We start from the raw sequence: 15,606 nt of genomic DNA on the forward strand, positions 1-15,606 counted from the left end.
AATTGCAGCTCATCTTTACACAGAGAGCAGTTCCCATCACCTCCCCTGGAGAAAAGGGATGCATGTCAGAGCTTCAGGGGAGGGTTCTGGTGTCTGGCTACCCCAGCAATGCTGGGGTGCCAGCCTCCAGGTGAGAAGTGGAGACGCTCTGAAATCTCACAGTACAGTCCACACAGAGCTCACCTGTGATCCCCTGGAGAAGAAGGGATGCCTGACAAGTTGGGGGGAATCTCATAGCACCACTACCCAAAGAAGTCACGGCTTACAATCATCATAGCACCACTATGAGTCAAGGGATGTTAGCCTTCAGGGGGAACCTGGAGTCCCACCAAACATTACAGCACAGGGAGAGGCGAGGGGATGCCTGCTACTGCTAAGACCAGACAGCGCTGGTAAATATTGGAGGATGAGAGATGGAAGCAAACAAAAATTCAATCTTATAACTGAAATTCCAGTTTATTAGATCTTGGTTATTTAATTGTGAAAACCTGTTATCTTTATTTGTGAAATCTTGTTTATGTGATGATTTATGCTAGTTCTATTTCATTGTTTACTTTGTGTAATCCAGTGCTATGTCATTGTTCATGATGTGCACTATACTGTATTGTGGTCTTTTATATAACTAATCTACTTAGAATTGCAACAACAACGGCAGATCAAGGAAGTAAGATGGATCCTTATGGAAGGCCAATTCTATAGAGCTGTTTGTGATATTTTTATATTCATGCTTTAGTGAAATATGTTGATTATTCTAAAATAAAGTTCTCAAAACCAACAGGAGCAATTGCAATAATCTGGCAGTGCAACCTACTCATGTTAAAAGATTCTTGGGTTTCAAGGTTTTTTACAACTTTTTAAAGTTATGCAAGCATCTTACTTTACTCTTCTCTGTTCCAGAATATTGTGGCACTTTCTGCTATCCAAATGTTGCTCAGTCTCCTTATTTACGAACAGTAGGAGAAAAGCTGTTACCGGGAATTGATGTATTATGGACAGGTAATGGTTGTTGTTGTTTTTTTCAGATCGAATTAAGATTAAGTCTTGATTTAGCTCAGTAATTTTATACAGTGTTTTACTACACTAAATTTTATAACACTGCTATATGAATATTCTACAGGCACATTCTGAAATCTTTATTTTTCAATTGTATTTTAGGTCCCAAAGTGGTATCTAAAGACATTCCAGTAGAGTCCATTGAAGAGGTTTCAAAAATAATTCGCAGAGCTCCAGTGATCTGGGACAACATTCATGCTAATGATTATGATCAGAAAAGACTGTTTCTTGGGCCTTATAAAGGTCGATCAACAGAACTCATCCCACGTTTAAAGGGTGTCCTGACTAATCCAAACTGTGAATTTGAAGCCAATTTTGTTGCTATTCACACCCTTGCAACCTGGTATAAATCCAACATGAATGGAGTGAGGAAAGATGTTGTAATGAGTAAGTTGATCAGAATGAGACATAGCTACTCTACTAGGAACTGCCTCCCCTCCAGAAGTTGAATTCTCGTTTCACTTTGCCACATAACTTTCTTCCAAAAATATGTTTCAATCCCTGTTCATATAGAGTCATCTGCATATCTACAGCTTATAGGGGAGAATGTTGCAAAATAACTAAATATCCTTATTAATTTTGCTAAGCCTGAAGTCCCAAAGTTTTATGGCAAAGATCTGCAACGTAGGCAGGTAGAAAATGTTAGTTCTAGAACAAAAAAGGATGAAGGAAAAGCAGGAGTCCAAGGAAGTAGATGAGCTGCTCTCATCCCCTGCATTGCTTTTAATTTAAGGAGTTGAATATTAACTCAAATGTACCATGCATCGACTTAGGAATGTCAGGGAAATGGATAGAGTTTGGAATTTTTAAATATTCCAATATTTGCAAAAATAGTTTCGATAATCTCATTGTAAAATTGTGTTACCATGTACTACTTTATCTTAAAAACTGGCTTTTAATGCAGGTGCTCTAATTTCAACTTTCAATTCAAGTACATTGGGCACTTCAACCTTATTTGTCAATTAATATGCCTTTTTCTTAAAATTCTGTATAGCGGACACAGAAGACAGTACTGTTTCAATCCAGATTAAACTGGAGAATGAAGGGAGTGATGAAGATATTGAAACAGACGTTCTCTATAGCCCACAGATGGCCTTGAAGTTGTCACTAACAGAATGGCTGCAGGAGTTTGCAGTACCTCATCAATACAGCAGTAAGATTTCTTTGTTCTTTTTTCACAAATGAAGCATGAATGTGAATAAAAAATATGCTCTAATTCAGGGATTCCCAACCAGGGTTTTGGGGAACCTGGGAATATGCAAGAGCTTCCCCAGAAGTCTGAATGGCTGCTGACATCACTGGAACCCACTTCCCCTGTTGCTCTACAGACCTAATCTCTTTTCCCGCCATGGAAACCATAAATGCTTAATTGTTCAGCTGACTCCTGCATTGTGGGTCTGCACCCCCTTCTCTGAAGGGACATGTCCCCACTTTTGGCATTTCTTGAAGCCTAAAAAATATTTCAGGGATTCTTCCATGGTCAAAAAGTTGAACAAGGCTTCTCCAAACTCTCAAAAGGAAATGCTAAAATATTTTGTACAGTTGTAGTTGAGCTGCCATAATGTTTGAGAACCATAATTTACAGAAAACATTCAGTTTAAAATATGCTTTTTGGGAGGGATGTATAATTTCCTAAAACAAGCTGCAGTGTAATGGTTTGTCATGCAGGGTATTCTTGGGTTGAACCTGTTGGGGTTAGACATTGTCATAAACTTATGCTTGGGCACTGTAGCTGGTGCTCAAGATCATAGGACCTATCGGTTGTCATACCTATACAGATCAGTGAATTATAGAAGTAAGGTGGTGAAATTGCTCCATGAATGGAAGAGGCAAGAGGAAGTGATTTTGTTCCTTCTTCACTGTAGCCACCATCTGTTACTTTGTGCAATTCCCTCAACTCTACTTTCCTGAGTGGAAGAGATTACTGGAGGGAGAGGGTGTCTTCAGTCCTTTTCTAAATGGGTTGCTGGATTCAGTCACTCTCACTAAAAGTGTTTAGTTATGCAAGTGTCAGTTTTGCCATCATGTTTGCACATACTAGTTAATGAAGCATGTTATACATGTACGAAAAATAAATGAAATAAGTGCATGTTCAGAGTTGAAGTTATTTTTTTGTGTGCTCACAGGTAGGCAAGTGGCCCACAGTGGAGCTAAAACCAATGTGGTAGATGTACCTCTGGTTGTGCCATCCTCTTTAAATTCTACCACCGTGGTTACCACAGTGTACCAAGAGCCCATAATGAGCCAAGGAGCTGCACTGAGCAATGAGCCTCCAGCTCTGGTCAAAGAGGAAGAAGAGAAGAAACCGTTGGATGATGAACCGATGGATATGGTGGTAGAAAAGCAAGAGGATGCAGACAAAAACATCAGTCAAATATTAACTGATATCGCTGAAGCAAAAATGTCAGAAGAATTAAAACCAATGGATACTGATAAAGAAAGCATAGCTGAATCAAAATCTCCAGAGATGTCTATGCAGGATGATTGTGGTAGTGATATTGCTCCCATGCAGACAGATGAGCAAACCAACAAGGAACAGTTTGTTCCTGGTCCCCATGAGAAGCCTTTATATGCAGTAGAACCAGTGACTTTAGAAGATCTACAGTTACTTGCAGACCTCTTCTACCTCCCATATGAGCATGGACCCAAAGGGGCGCAAATGTTACGAGAGTTCCAGTGGCTCAGAGCAAATAGCAGTGTTGTCAGTGTGAATTGTAAAGGAAAGGACTCAGAAAAGGTGAGTGACTGCTTTGTCTTTTTCCTTCTGTAGGTTTGCATGCTTCTGGTTAAAACAGAATAACATTGGAAGTCTATTTGGCAACCTCGTAGGAAATCCTAGTCTGTGTGGAATTAAGATCATACATACAGAAAAACTTGGGGTCACTTTCTTTTGTGGTGGAAGGTATCTTTATGTATGAAAAGTAGACAGGTGTGATCTTAGCCAATGAAATAAAGTTTGGGGTGTTGTGTTGATCTTTGTCTCTTTCGTTAGATTGAAGAATGGCGTGCTCGAGCTGCCAAATTTGAAGAGATGTGTAATTTGGTGATGGGCATGTTCACTCGGCTTTCCAACTGTGCCAACCGGACAATCCTCTATGATATGTACTCATATGTCTGGGACATAAAGAGCATCATGTCAATGGTGAAATCTTTTGTGCAGTGGCTAGGTATGTTCTGTAGGAACCAATTATAGTGGCAGGTATAGCATACATAATTGTCTTAAATTAGTCCACAGGAAAAAAATCTGTCATATTTGTAAATGTCTTTTTGGAGGGTCACTGTTGATGCCTCACAATACATAAGATTTACAATAAGTAATTACTTAATGAATTAATCTTTATATTTTTTTTCCTTTGGGCTAATATACCTTAAAAGTGATCGCTGAAACGTGAGTGTTTACTTGGACTGAATGCACACTGGACTATCATACAGTATTCCCTGGCTCTGTTACAAAATTGGAGATGACTCTATGAAATGTGACTATGCCTTAGCTATCTGCTGCTTGCTCTGTCTCAATTAACATGATTGCTATCTTCAACAGAATAATTGCTGATGTGATCTTTCATTGGGCTTGGCCAAGAGGGAGCCGAGCCTCCTAGTCCTTTTCTCTGCGCATGCGAGCTTTAGCATAAGGCTATTCTGGTGCAAAAGTGGTTTCCAAAATGCCTGACTTTTGGCAAGGGTAAGAAATTTCTAGGACTCTGGAGCTGGTTTTCATACTAAACTGGCTATCTCTAAATAGAAATTGAGAAATTTTTTTGTCTGCAGCTTTTTTTTAAATGACTTCTTTTTTGGGAATAGCACCAGCATGGCCTGGGTTCCTCTAGTGACCTCATTTCACTTTCAGGTTTCAATCCAACTGTAAAGGAATATGCTGTGGACTTGCTTTGATGCACACAGCAGGCAGCAATGCTACTGGCTTTCTGTCACATTTTCTGTAGTGGTCACAAATGTCAAAATTTATAAACTTACTGCACCATACTGGATCAGCCTACAGTAGCTGGATCATTTGACATCCTGATAGCTTGTACATTGTCATATATGTTGAAATGAAGAATCTTGGCTTAGTTACCAAGATGTCAATATCACACATATATTATTCAACAAAAGAAGTTTCTAGCAGAAATTTGAGGGCCTATCATATATCAAGCATGTTTTAATTTAGTAGGTACAATTTATCTTGGACCCTGTAACATAGGTATGGCTGGAGTTGATCTTTCTATCCCCTGAGAAACAGGCCACATGTTGCTTTTACAGAAATGGTCTTTCAGAGCCTACATTCCTTTTATTTCTAGAGACCATAAACAGCAGTTTCTCTCAAACTGCTCATTTAAATACTGTACTGCCAGCTGCTTAGGGAAGAATAGCAGTGCTTCAAGACAGAGAAAGGATAAGGTATATATAGAAATACCAGGCAAAATGCTCAAACTATATTATGTTAGGTATAACAGAAATATATGCACCTAACTAAACATGGAAAGCAGATAAACGTTAACCCAAAGTTTAAGTTACATAACCCTAATGTTACTTGCTAAGGCCAAGGCACAATTTGACTTTATCATGAGTCATCCCTAAGATGGATAATGGAACAGATGCTCTTAGTCAAAGACAAACTAGCCGGGTCCAAGATCAGGCAGACAAAAGCCTTGAGCCAAATTGTCTTATAAAAATGAAAGCCAGTTTGGTGTAATGATTGCAGTGTTGGAGTTTTAGATTCCAATCCACACTTCGCCATGAAGATCCTAGGATCTTTCTCCAGCCTCATGTATCTCAGAGGGTTGTTATGAGTGTAATATGATGAAAGGAAAACCATATAAGCCACCTTGAACTCCTTGGACAAAGGATGGGATTAAAAATTGCTACATAACATCACGTTTGCTTACCTGTAAACTTTGCATAAACCCATACCAAACACTAAAATCCTGGTTTAACACCATTACTCATGTCTTTGGTGGTCCACTGAAGGCTGATCTCCCTACCCTCTCCTTCAATCCAGCTAGCATTCAGTCTGTATAACTAGTGTGGACAATAATAATATGGATTACTAATGCCTTCTACTGTCTTCTTCCCCAATGTGTGCAGATGGGAGAATCTTCAGCACAAGTGTCTACTGCTTTTGGATGGACCACGCCAGATGCTTTCAGCGTTTCGTGATTAATAAATTTAAGATGGGAAGGTTCTGTCTGAGGCAGCTCAGATTAGGGGTTGTAGGCATGGGCTGAAGTCACATTTGCGCAGCGACTCAGGCATTAACTCTGATTTTCATTCATACAGCTCTTCATTCATGCAGCTCTGTAAAGTGTATAATAGTTGGAGTGCTAGTTAGGGTCGTCTCAAAGGAGAAGTACTCCAAGTTACCAGTGAAAGGATACTATAAAAACTAGAGTTGGATGTGGGAATGATTGGAACTGAAGTTAGCACATTTGGGGTCATGTCATCTTGCTACATTAAAGCCCAGCATCTGTAAATTGATGCAAACTTGGTTCACTTTGAGACTACCTGGCTAGCATGACACAGTTGACTGTACTGATCCGAGATTGTTACTTGAACAGGAAGTAGATCGCTGTCCACAAGAGGAAACAAACTTGCGCAGCTTATCTTATCAGAAGACTAGGCAGGCTACTTAATCCCCACATCTGCAACTCCCCTGCCTGTCCCCTCTCAGATAGGAAGCTAATTAGTTTTACAGCCTGGCTAGCTGAACTGTCTTAAGAGCTAAGCCACTGTTGCTAAAGTTTGTATAATACCACTTAAAAATATGTGGAGGGGCATAGTAAGGCTGGTTATGTGGCAATCAGGAATTGTAGCATTTCTGACATGGTTGAGGGTGGGGCCAGTAAAATACCACAAATGAGGCCCTTGTTGCCTTCATTGATAACAAAATGTGGTCTCTGTATTCTGTGGTCATTTGTATAAACTAAGCCACAAAATTGGGTATAAGTGAGCTCTGATTTTTTTAATAGGCTTGTTTGGCCTCTTTTATCCCATGCACCCAGTTCCAAACCTAGTTTTCTGGCAAGATTAAAAAAAATATGAAAATGTGACTTCAGACAGGTCCAAGTGTTTTTGAGGGGCTGTGATAATGGCTAGTTACTGAGCCTCTCTTTCATGGTGAAGCTGTGCTATAGAATTTCTAAATGTTCTTAGTAAAGAACGAACAAGACCAAGCTCACCCCTCTGTGTATATCTCATGCACTTGTCTGTAATGAGGCCTTTGTCAAAGTATTGAATGATCTGCTCTTTAAGGCTATCATCTAATGTTATATTCATTTTGTTAATAAAGAGTGTGAGCACCTAGTCATTAGCAGCCTTTACCAACTGTACAACATTATCACAGCCCTGTAAGTCCTTGGATTCTAGCTCAGTTAGTTTCCCACAAAGTGTGTGTTAGCTTGTTGGACATTTTAGTGTCTCAGGACAATCCCCCTTCTCGTAACGTTCTCCGCTTGGATCTGATCTCCACAGGGTGTCGTAGTCAATCTTCAGCACAGTTCTTAAGTGGAGACCAAGAACCCTGGGCCTTTAGAGGTGGTCTAGCAGGAGAGTTCCAGGTATCAATATGACTTCACAACTGAATGACATTTGTCTTTGTTTGAGAAATCTTTTATTGCACATCAGAGGGCTTGGAAGGCTTGGTCTGCCGAAGGCTTTCTGGTCGAAAACCCAAATGGCCTGACAGCTTTGTTTTAAAATAATTTTCCTCCCATTTCTACAGTAATATCCCAAGGAGATGCTGCCATTCCCACGCGCCGGCGAAGCGCAGCGGCTTTAGTTGTACATTTCACATTGTTTCTTTGCAGGTCGCACAGCGTTTTTATCTGCGCCCGCAATTGCACAATGCGCGCCAGCTTATCTGCCAATGAGAACTCCATGAGCAAAGAGACTGTCACAAAACAGCGTACTCCAGAATTCTCTCAAAGCAAAATCTGTAGATAAATTCTGGTAAATGCAATTGGCATATCTGTCCCAACTCGGTTTGTTTCATGCTAGAACTTGCTCATGAACTTTTCAGGGCTATACTTTCTTCCCCCTCACAGGTGCTGTCTGCGCGTAGCCAATTGAGTCAGCACGTTGCTCTTGGGTTAGTGTCTCCTCTGGCCAGTTAACCCTCTTCAGACCAAACCTTTCCTTCCGACATGGCTATGTTATGCTGAGAGCATAAATGAAATTTGGTGGAATTATGTTAAAGCAGAAATGAGTTTAATGTAAACTCCATTAAGTGCTGTAACAGTTGCGCATTTAAGAAATTTCTACTCAGATAAAATGGTCCTTACATTTGTAAAGACTGCAGAGCCCTACTTCCCTCTGGGGTATCTGCAGTAGCAAAAGTTAACTTGGGAATCTGCAATGCACGCCCAAGAATGTAACGAATCTGTCTTCTCAAACACTTACACTCATCCTTTGTTTTTACAGCGTTTGCTGCCTATTGAAGGAGCAAATGACCTCTTTTTTCAGCCGCCTCCTCTGACTCCAACTTCCAAAGTATACACCATCAGACCATATTATTCTAAAGATGAGGTGAGCAGAACCATTGGCCATCTGCTGTTGAAAGGGACATAATGATGATTGGCAGTTCCCTTTACTCTTATTCAAAACTCCTTATGTCCATAGAGACTTCTCCATACCCAGGAGATGGATGGGTCAAATCACTGCTGTACCAATGTTGAGTAGTTTGTTCCAGTCAGTGGAAATCACAGGAATACTAGAAGATAGCTCTGTCCTGATTGCCTTGTGTAGTTATAAAAAGATGATGATATTTCTAAAAAGAGTATATTTATTTATTTATTTATTTATTTATCATACTTATATACCGCCCTCCCCGGAGGCTCAGGGCGGTTTACATCATAACAGAGAACGATACATAAAACAGTCTGTAACATGTATAACTGATAACTAATAATTGTAACCAAAATAACAGCACAATATAACGGTATAACAATATAGTACTACAAACAGGTCCAGGGCTTATTGATGGGATTCTGAGGGGGGTGGTTTATTGATTGAATTCTGAGGGAGGGTGGGGGGGAGCAGGGGCCCTTGGTCGCTGTTGATTACATCTGGTCTCAGCCAAATGCCTGGTGGAGGAGCTCCTTTTTGCAGGCCCTGCGGAACTGTTTAAGCTCCGTCAGGGCCCTGATCTCTTCTGGGAGCTCGTTCCACCAGGTAGGGGCCAGAACAGAGAATGCTCTGGCCCTGGTCGAGACCAGACGGACTTCTTTAGGGCTAGGGATCCTCAGCTGGTTGGTGGTAGTAGAGCGCAGAGCTCTTTTGGGGGCATAGGCGGTGAGGCGGTCCCTATGCTTCCAACCCACTTAGCTGTCTTAATACACTCACTAGTTATAAAATATTTTTAATCTGTAGCTCCTTACACTTGCCAATATTATGAGTTCTCATAGTCTTCTCTATAGTTAATGAAATGTTTTTTTTCTCAAGTTATATTTTTGAGGTCACCAATAAATTACCTTGCTGCAGGTTGTTCATTCGTTTAGTGGACCATTATTATACAGAGGGAGATCAGAATTAATGTCACAATAGGGGAACAACATGCAGTGCTGTTCTGTAGGCACATGGCATGCCAGCGCTCCATGAAGTTTCACTTTCCAGAGCAAAAGGTGATGTTTTTGCAGTGCTTTCAAACAGATATTGGGGCTAAGAATCATGTAGGACATTCTCCTCACAGCAGTGATTTTTTCCTGCTTTCCTGTTATTACTGCAGTCTGCTTTGTTCCTCAAAATGTGGTTCTTGCATTTCAGACCCCCCCCCCCCCAGCAATAACATTAAGAGGTGTCCACAAAAAATGCCCCCCAGTAGATTACCTCTGAATTACTAATTGGTTTTGGTTTTATATTGCTGAGTACATAGATTAATAAGGAGTAACATGATCTAAATTTGAATCTGAAATATTCTGAAAATTTCAGGAGTGTGGATAGTTTCTGTCACATTTGTATCTCTTTCCTGCAAGGATGGCTTATTGTTACCTTTCCGACCTTCATGTCTTCCCAGTCAAACACAATATCCCCCACATTACATTGTCATTATGTACAATATCTAATGACCACATGGTAGCGATTATAGAATATACTCTAATGAATGAGCATGGTAGTCCTTTGTTGGTACAGTAATTTTATTTGTTTGTCCTAAGGCATCAGTTTACAAGATCTGCCGGGAAATGTACGATGATGGAACTGATGAACCTTTCCATAGTCAACCAGACCTAATTGGAGACAAGTATGTATACCCTTGACAGTGGCATGATCTGAGTCATTGCATTTGTGTTGTAGCAGCTATATAAGTTTTGTAGTCCAGAAATGCATAAACAAAATTCAGAGCAACTAGAAAAAGCGGGACTCTTAACAGAATACTTCAGTGGCTTGCAAGTGGCATAGGGTACAAATCGGTTGTGCTATCAGGCTGGTATTTCTCTTTAAACCCTGATCCTAACAAACACTTTAGTAACTTGTACAAGCTTCAGTATTTTGCAGATTTCATTCAGGTTTGCTTGTGACTCAATGTTCAAGTGGCAAAATAAAATGGACACCTGGTAAATATATAGCAGAATAAAATCAAACTTTGCTACCCTTTGTAAAAAGAACACAGGCATGTTTTTTAGTGTTATCTGATCTCTATAAGGTGAACAGTAGTCATTTTCTTTAGATCCTCTGGCCTGTGCAGAAAGAGAATCCAAAACCACTGATGGTCCTTTCTCAGCCAAGTCAAAGCATCACTATCAAGAAATGACACACTTTCTCACTTGCTGCTAGATCCATAAATGTCCTTGGGAACAAAACAGCAAAAGTAACAACTGTTTTGTCTGTCACTAAGAGCCTCTTGTGGCGCAGAGTAGTAAGGCAGCAGACATGCAGTCTGAAGCTGTGCCCATGAGTCTGGGAGTTCAATCCCAGCAGCCGGCTCAAGGTTGACTCAGCCTTCCATCCTTCCAAGGTCAGTAAAATGAATACCCAGCTTGCTGGGGGGTAAACGGTAATGACTGGGGAAGGCACTGGCAAACCACCCCGTATTGAGTCTGCCATGAAAACGCTGGAGGGCATCACCCCAAGGGTCAGACATGACCCAGTGCTTGCACAGGGGGGGGGGGTACTTGAAGAAAAAGACAGCATGAAGAAAAATGAAGAAAAAGACAGCAAGCAAGTGTCTTTTTTGCATCTTAACATTGTCCTGTTTCAGACAAAGTTTTTCTCTATTGTGTTGGTAATAATCCCACTGTACGCCACTTTGGTTAGACCGCACCTGAAGGTACTGTGTCAGTTCTTGAAGCCTCACTTCAAAAAGGGTGTGGACAAAATTGAGAAAGTGCAGAAGAAAACTACGAGGATGATCTGGGCCCAGGGGACCAAGCCCTATGCAGAAATGCTGAGGGACTTGGGAATGTTCAGCCTGGAGAAGAGAAGGTTGAGGGGGGGACATGATTGCTCTCTTTAAGTATTTGAAAGGTTGTCACTTAGAGGAGTGCAGGGAGCACTTCCTGTTGGCAGCAGAGGATAGATTCCACAGTAGTGGGTTTAAACTGCATGTAGAATGGTCCCGGCTAGATATCAGTAAAAATTGTTGATAGAGTAGTTCAGCAGTGAGATCAGCTGCCTAAAGTCCTTGTGAGCTCCCCCTCGCTGGCAGTCTTCAAGTGGTGGCTAGGCAGATACTTTTCAGTGATGCTTTAGGCTGCTCCTGCATTGAGCAGGAGGTTGTACTAGATGGTCTGTATGGCACCATTCCAACTCTGGCATTCTATAACAGATTTTTAAAATTCAAATAAGCATAAAACAATATTAAGCCCACAAACCAACATTGGAAATACTGAATGATGTTAAGCTATTCTGAAAAATTAAGTTTATTCAGTTCTGGATTATATTGCAGTTTACAGAAATTAAACCAGGACAACCAACCTGTCCCCCCCCTTCTTTATTGAATAATTCTGCAGAAATTCTGTGATTCTCAACAGATATTTAATTTTTCATACTTTCTGTACAGGATTTTTAATACAGGAATCTTCAGATGAATGCTAAGCAGTCCCCATGTCTTTCACTCTGAATATGTTTCAACACTGAATTTATTCATTTATCCATTTATTATCTACAACCTTCAAGCAAATTAAGAGTTCAGAACAAAGTACAGAATAAAAAAATGTTCTTTTTCTGCACTGGTCTCCACTAGCTATTTTAGTACCTTAAGACTCAGAAAAGGAAGAGGCACTAGAGATCATATTGCAAAATAAAATAAGAAAAAGACAGCAAGCAAGTTTGTTTATTGCATTTTAATATTGTCCTGTTTCAGTTAGTTTTTCCTCTGTTGTATTGGTAATTTTCCATTGTGCATCCCATACTCTTGTAGCACATGCCATAATTGGCCATGGAGGCCAGAGAATAAGCCATGTCATACTTACATGAAAGTAAAAGTACTGTCTACAAAATAATTCCTTCATAATCTGGAGGTTTCATTGTCACCATATAATCTTTAAACCGCTCATGCGAAGCGGATTAAATAATCGGTTAAGGGCACCTAAGGAGGGCCCTGTCCGTGATGAGGAAGGGTTCCGATAGGCCCCTTCCTCATCACTGACAATTCACGCCTGCTGATTGGGCCCTCCTATGGTCACTCCGGCGGGAAGGGATTGGCCCCGCCACTGCCGCTACCCGCCACTTCACAGGGCGCCCCCCCTCCGACCCTAATATCTAGCGCCCGCTGTCTTCAGCTTACAGCGGGCTCTATTCCTAGTAACTTAATATTTGTGCTACTTTATGCCACTTTCTAATATTTGTATTTAAAGCAGTCCTGTGGCTTACTAACAATTCTCAGTTTTAAAATAGTAAAACAAACATGAGCTTATTTAGGCCATGAGTGAGCAGGGATTTTAAACACAGGATTGTTAGGACAAACTGCAACATACTGTTTTCTGGTCAACATTTAGAAGCACCAGCAATGAAAGTGAGCTGTTTCTTGCGTTCTGGGGTGTCTCACAAATGTGTTTTGTGCTGACATAGAAACACTTTTAACCCTTTCCAAGAAACCTTTGACTTCCCACATTTCTTCTTGCCAATTTCTTCTTAGGACACTGCATTTGTTCAGGGAACTGTAATCAGTATTCAGCTTAGCTGGGTGTTTTCCATCACTACTTTGGTTATCTATGGTATGTCTTATAATGTTCCTAATAATGTAGTGCAGTGAGTGTAAGAGAGCTTTACATCTGAAGTGAAGATCTGTACTGCAGATGATGTTTAACTTCACTTTTCTGTGCAGTCCTGCCACCAGAGACTTTCTTACAGCTACTTTGATATGCAACACTCCAATGGGGCCTCTCTCTTTCAGAGTGCATTAGAGGCTGTCAGGGCTCATTGGAGATTGTCTTCCCACCTAATAGTTGCATGTTCTGTAGAGAGGAGGCCCCTCAGTTCTTCCTTCACCACCATGTTGTGAGAGCATGTTCTTTTCAGCAATGGTGGTTCATTTTCTCAAAGTTTTCTTTGACTCCTGGGAACTCTCCCCTCTTTGGGAAATGTTGCAAGGAAGCCTTGTGTTTAAAAAGTACCAAATGTGGTGCAGAAATGAGCCATTTAGATGAACACTTTCTCTGCCTTTTCTACTTGGGAGAAGTCCATAGTACAGCACATGCTTCCTTAGCAGATATCCTTTTTCAAAGCCAGAGTCTGGTATACATTGGTAGATTGCAGAGATGGATAGTTCCATATCTTTGTTTCCAGTCATGAGTCAGAACCGTGGTTTCCAGTACCTTAGCTTCTCCATCGTTAGCACTAGTTAGTTTCTACCAATTGTATGGCAATCATTTCAGTTTACATCCATTACTTTTGGATTACAATATTCCCTTATGTAAGATTTGCTTCTTGGCAGGCTACTCACAGAGATATCAGATTTCCATCACAGGTTTCTGTACTCTTCTGGATTTGTGCAGTAGCCATAAGAACTCTCACATAGATATCGTTCAACACATCCAGTTTGTCAGAGTACTTGATTTCCTTCAGAAACAGTTCTTTTCTAAACTGTTGGTATCCTAAACCCATAGGCAATGCACCTTTCCTTGTTACAGGTGTCACATAAGATTATCAAAAGTGCAGAAGAGCTAAATGAGAAGTTGTTCAGCCTGCTATTGAGTGGGTAAGCTTAAATTCTCTGGTTTAGAGCGCTAGAATGTTCCTGGAGTTGGTTGTGTGTAGATCCTAGATGAGTGCCTTCATGAATAAGCATAAACTGCTTGTTTTAACTCTGCCTCATAGGTATTATTTCTTTATTATATTTATATACCGCCTTCCCTTCTAGCTTAGGGTGGTTATATAGAACATGGGAGAATGTAAGAATAAGTACAGTATAGTTCAGTAATAATGTCAAAAAATAGTAACAGTGGTTTCAATAACACCAATATCTAATGGTAGCAACATTAACATATTAATTATATAAGCCCAAAGGTTGGTCAGTTCAGGATTCTGTCCAGGGAGGGGGGTGTTCTGGGGCCCTGTAGATGTTATTTATTCAGTCAACCTCAACCAAATCCTTAGCGGAAGAACTCCCATTTTGCAGGCCTTGTAGAACTGTGCTAGCTCCAGCAGGGCCCTGATCTCTTCTGAGAACGCATTCCACCAGGCACAGTCCAGGACTGAGAAGGATCTGGTTCTGATTGAGGTCCTTCCTGGTTGACATGCTTCCTTGGGACCAGGGATCACCAGCCGGTTAGAGTTGGGAGCCATAGACAAGAGAGGTGGTCCCTCGGGTACTCTGGGCCCAGACTGCATAGGGCCTTAAAGGTGATTATCAAGACATTAAGTCTGAGTTAAGTTTTTGGGAGGAAAGCAGCAAGCTCATTGAGATATTTTATTTATATTTTGATTTATATCCTGCCTTTTTTGACTATATGTCGCCTCAAAGCAACTTACAATAAAACAACATACCCCATAAAATTCCATAAAAACTTAAAACCTACAACTCTACACAATAAGATTATCAAAACCATAAATACACAGATGGCAGTAAAAAACAGCAGTTACCCTCTATTCCAGTCGGCGGTTGTGATCTTCCAATGCATCTACATCTACATAGACTCCATCAGGCTCATATCTATCGTGCCAGATGTACTGCGTTCAACATTGGGCAAGACTCCGTGACTCTAGGCACTCCCCTGGTGTCAACCAAATGCCTGGTGGTAGAGCTCCGTCTTACAGACCCTGTGGAACTTTGACAGCTTTGTCAGGGCCCTTAGCTCTTCTGGGAAATCATTCTACTAGGTTGGGGCCAGGCCAAGCGAATATCCTGGGGGACCGGGACCACCAGCAGATTCATACCTGCAGATCAAAGAGACCTGTGGGGGGCATAAGCAGATAAGCAGTCCCTCAGATAGTCAGGACCCAAGCTGTGTATAACCCTAAAGGTCAGAACCAAAACCTTGAACTTGATCTGGAATCAAACCGGCAACTGGGGCAGTTGTTCCAGCACAGGCTGGATATGGGCCTTCCAAGATGTCCTAGTGACAGAAATTCCATAGCCAAGAATGGATAGATACACAGAGCTCCCAAATCCAGGTTCAGCATCAT

General features: G+C 41.0%; 1 protein-coding gene across 2 annotated transcripts in view; it reads left to right on the forward strand.

Moving 5' to 3' along the window:
• Window positions 1-15,606, forward strand: part of OGA (O-GlcNAcase) — a 39,762-nt gene that overhangs the window by 14,003 nt on the left and 10,153 nt on the right. For both annotated transcript variants that reach the window (XM_077349480.1, XM_077349481.1), the window contains exons 6-13: window positions 898-996; window positions 1,156-1,440; window positions 2,048-2,206; window positions 3,180-3,790; window positions 4,046-4,220; window positions 7,519-7,604; window positions 8,467-8,571; window positions 10,197-10,282. In XM_077349480.1, coding sequence (XP_077205595.1) covers window positions 898-996; window positions 1,156-1,440; window positions 2,048-2,206; window positions 3,180-3,790; window positions 4,046-4,220; window positions 7,519-7,604; window positions 8,467-8,571; window positions 10,197-10,282 — 1,606 coding nt within the window. The remainder of the gene's footprint in view (window positions 1-897; window positions 997-1,155; window positions 1,441-2,047; window positions 2,207-3,179; window positions 3,791-4,045; window positions 4,221-7,518; window positions 7,605-8,466; window positions 8,572-10,196; window positions 10,283-15,606) is intronic.

This window comes from Paroedura picta, chromosome 8 (genome assembly GCF_049243985.1).
Source record: "Paroedura picta isolate Pp20150507F chromosome 8, Ppicta_v3.0, whole genome shotgun sequence".
NCBI lineage: Eukaryota > Metazoa > Chordata > Lepidosauria > Squamata > Gekkonidae > Paroedura > Paroedura picta.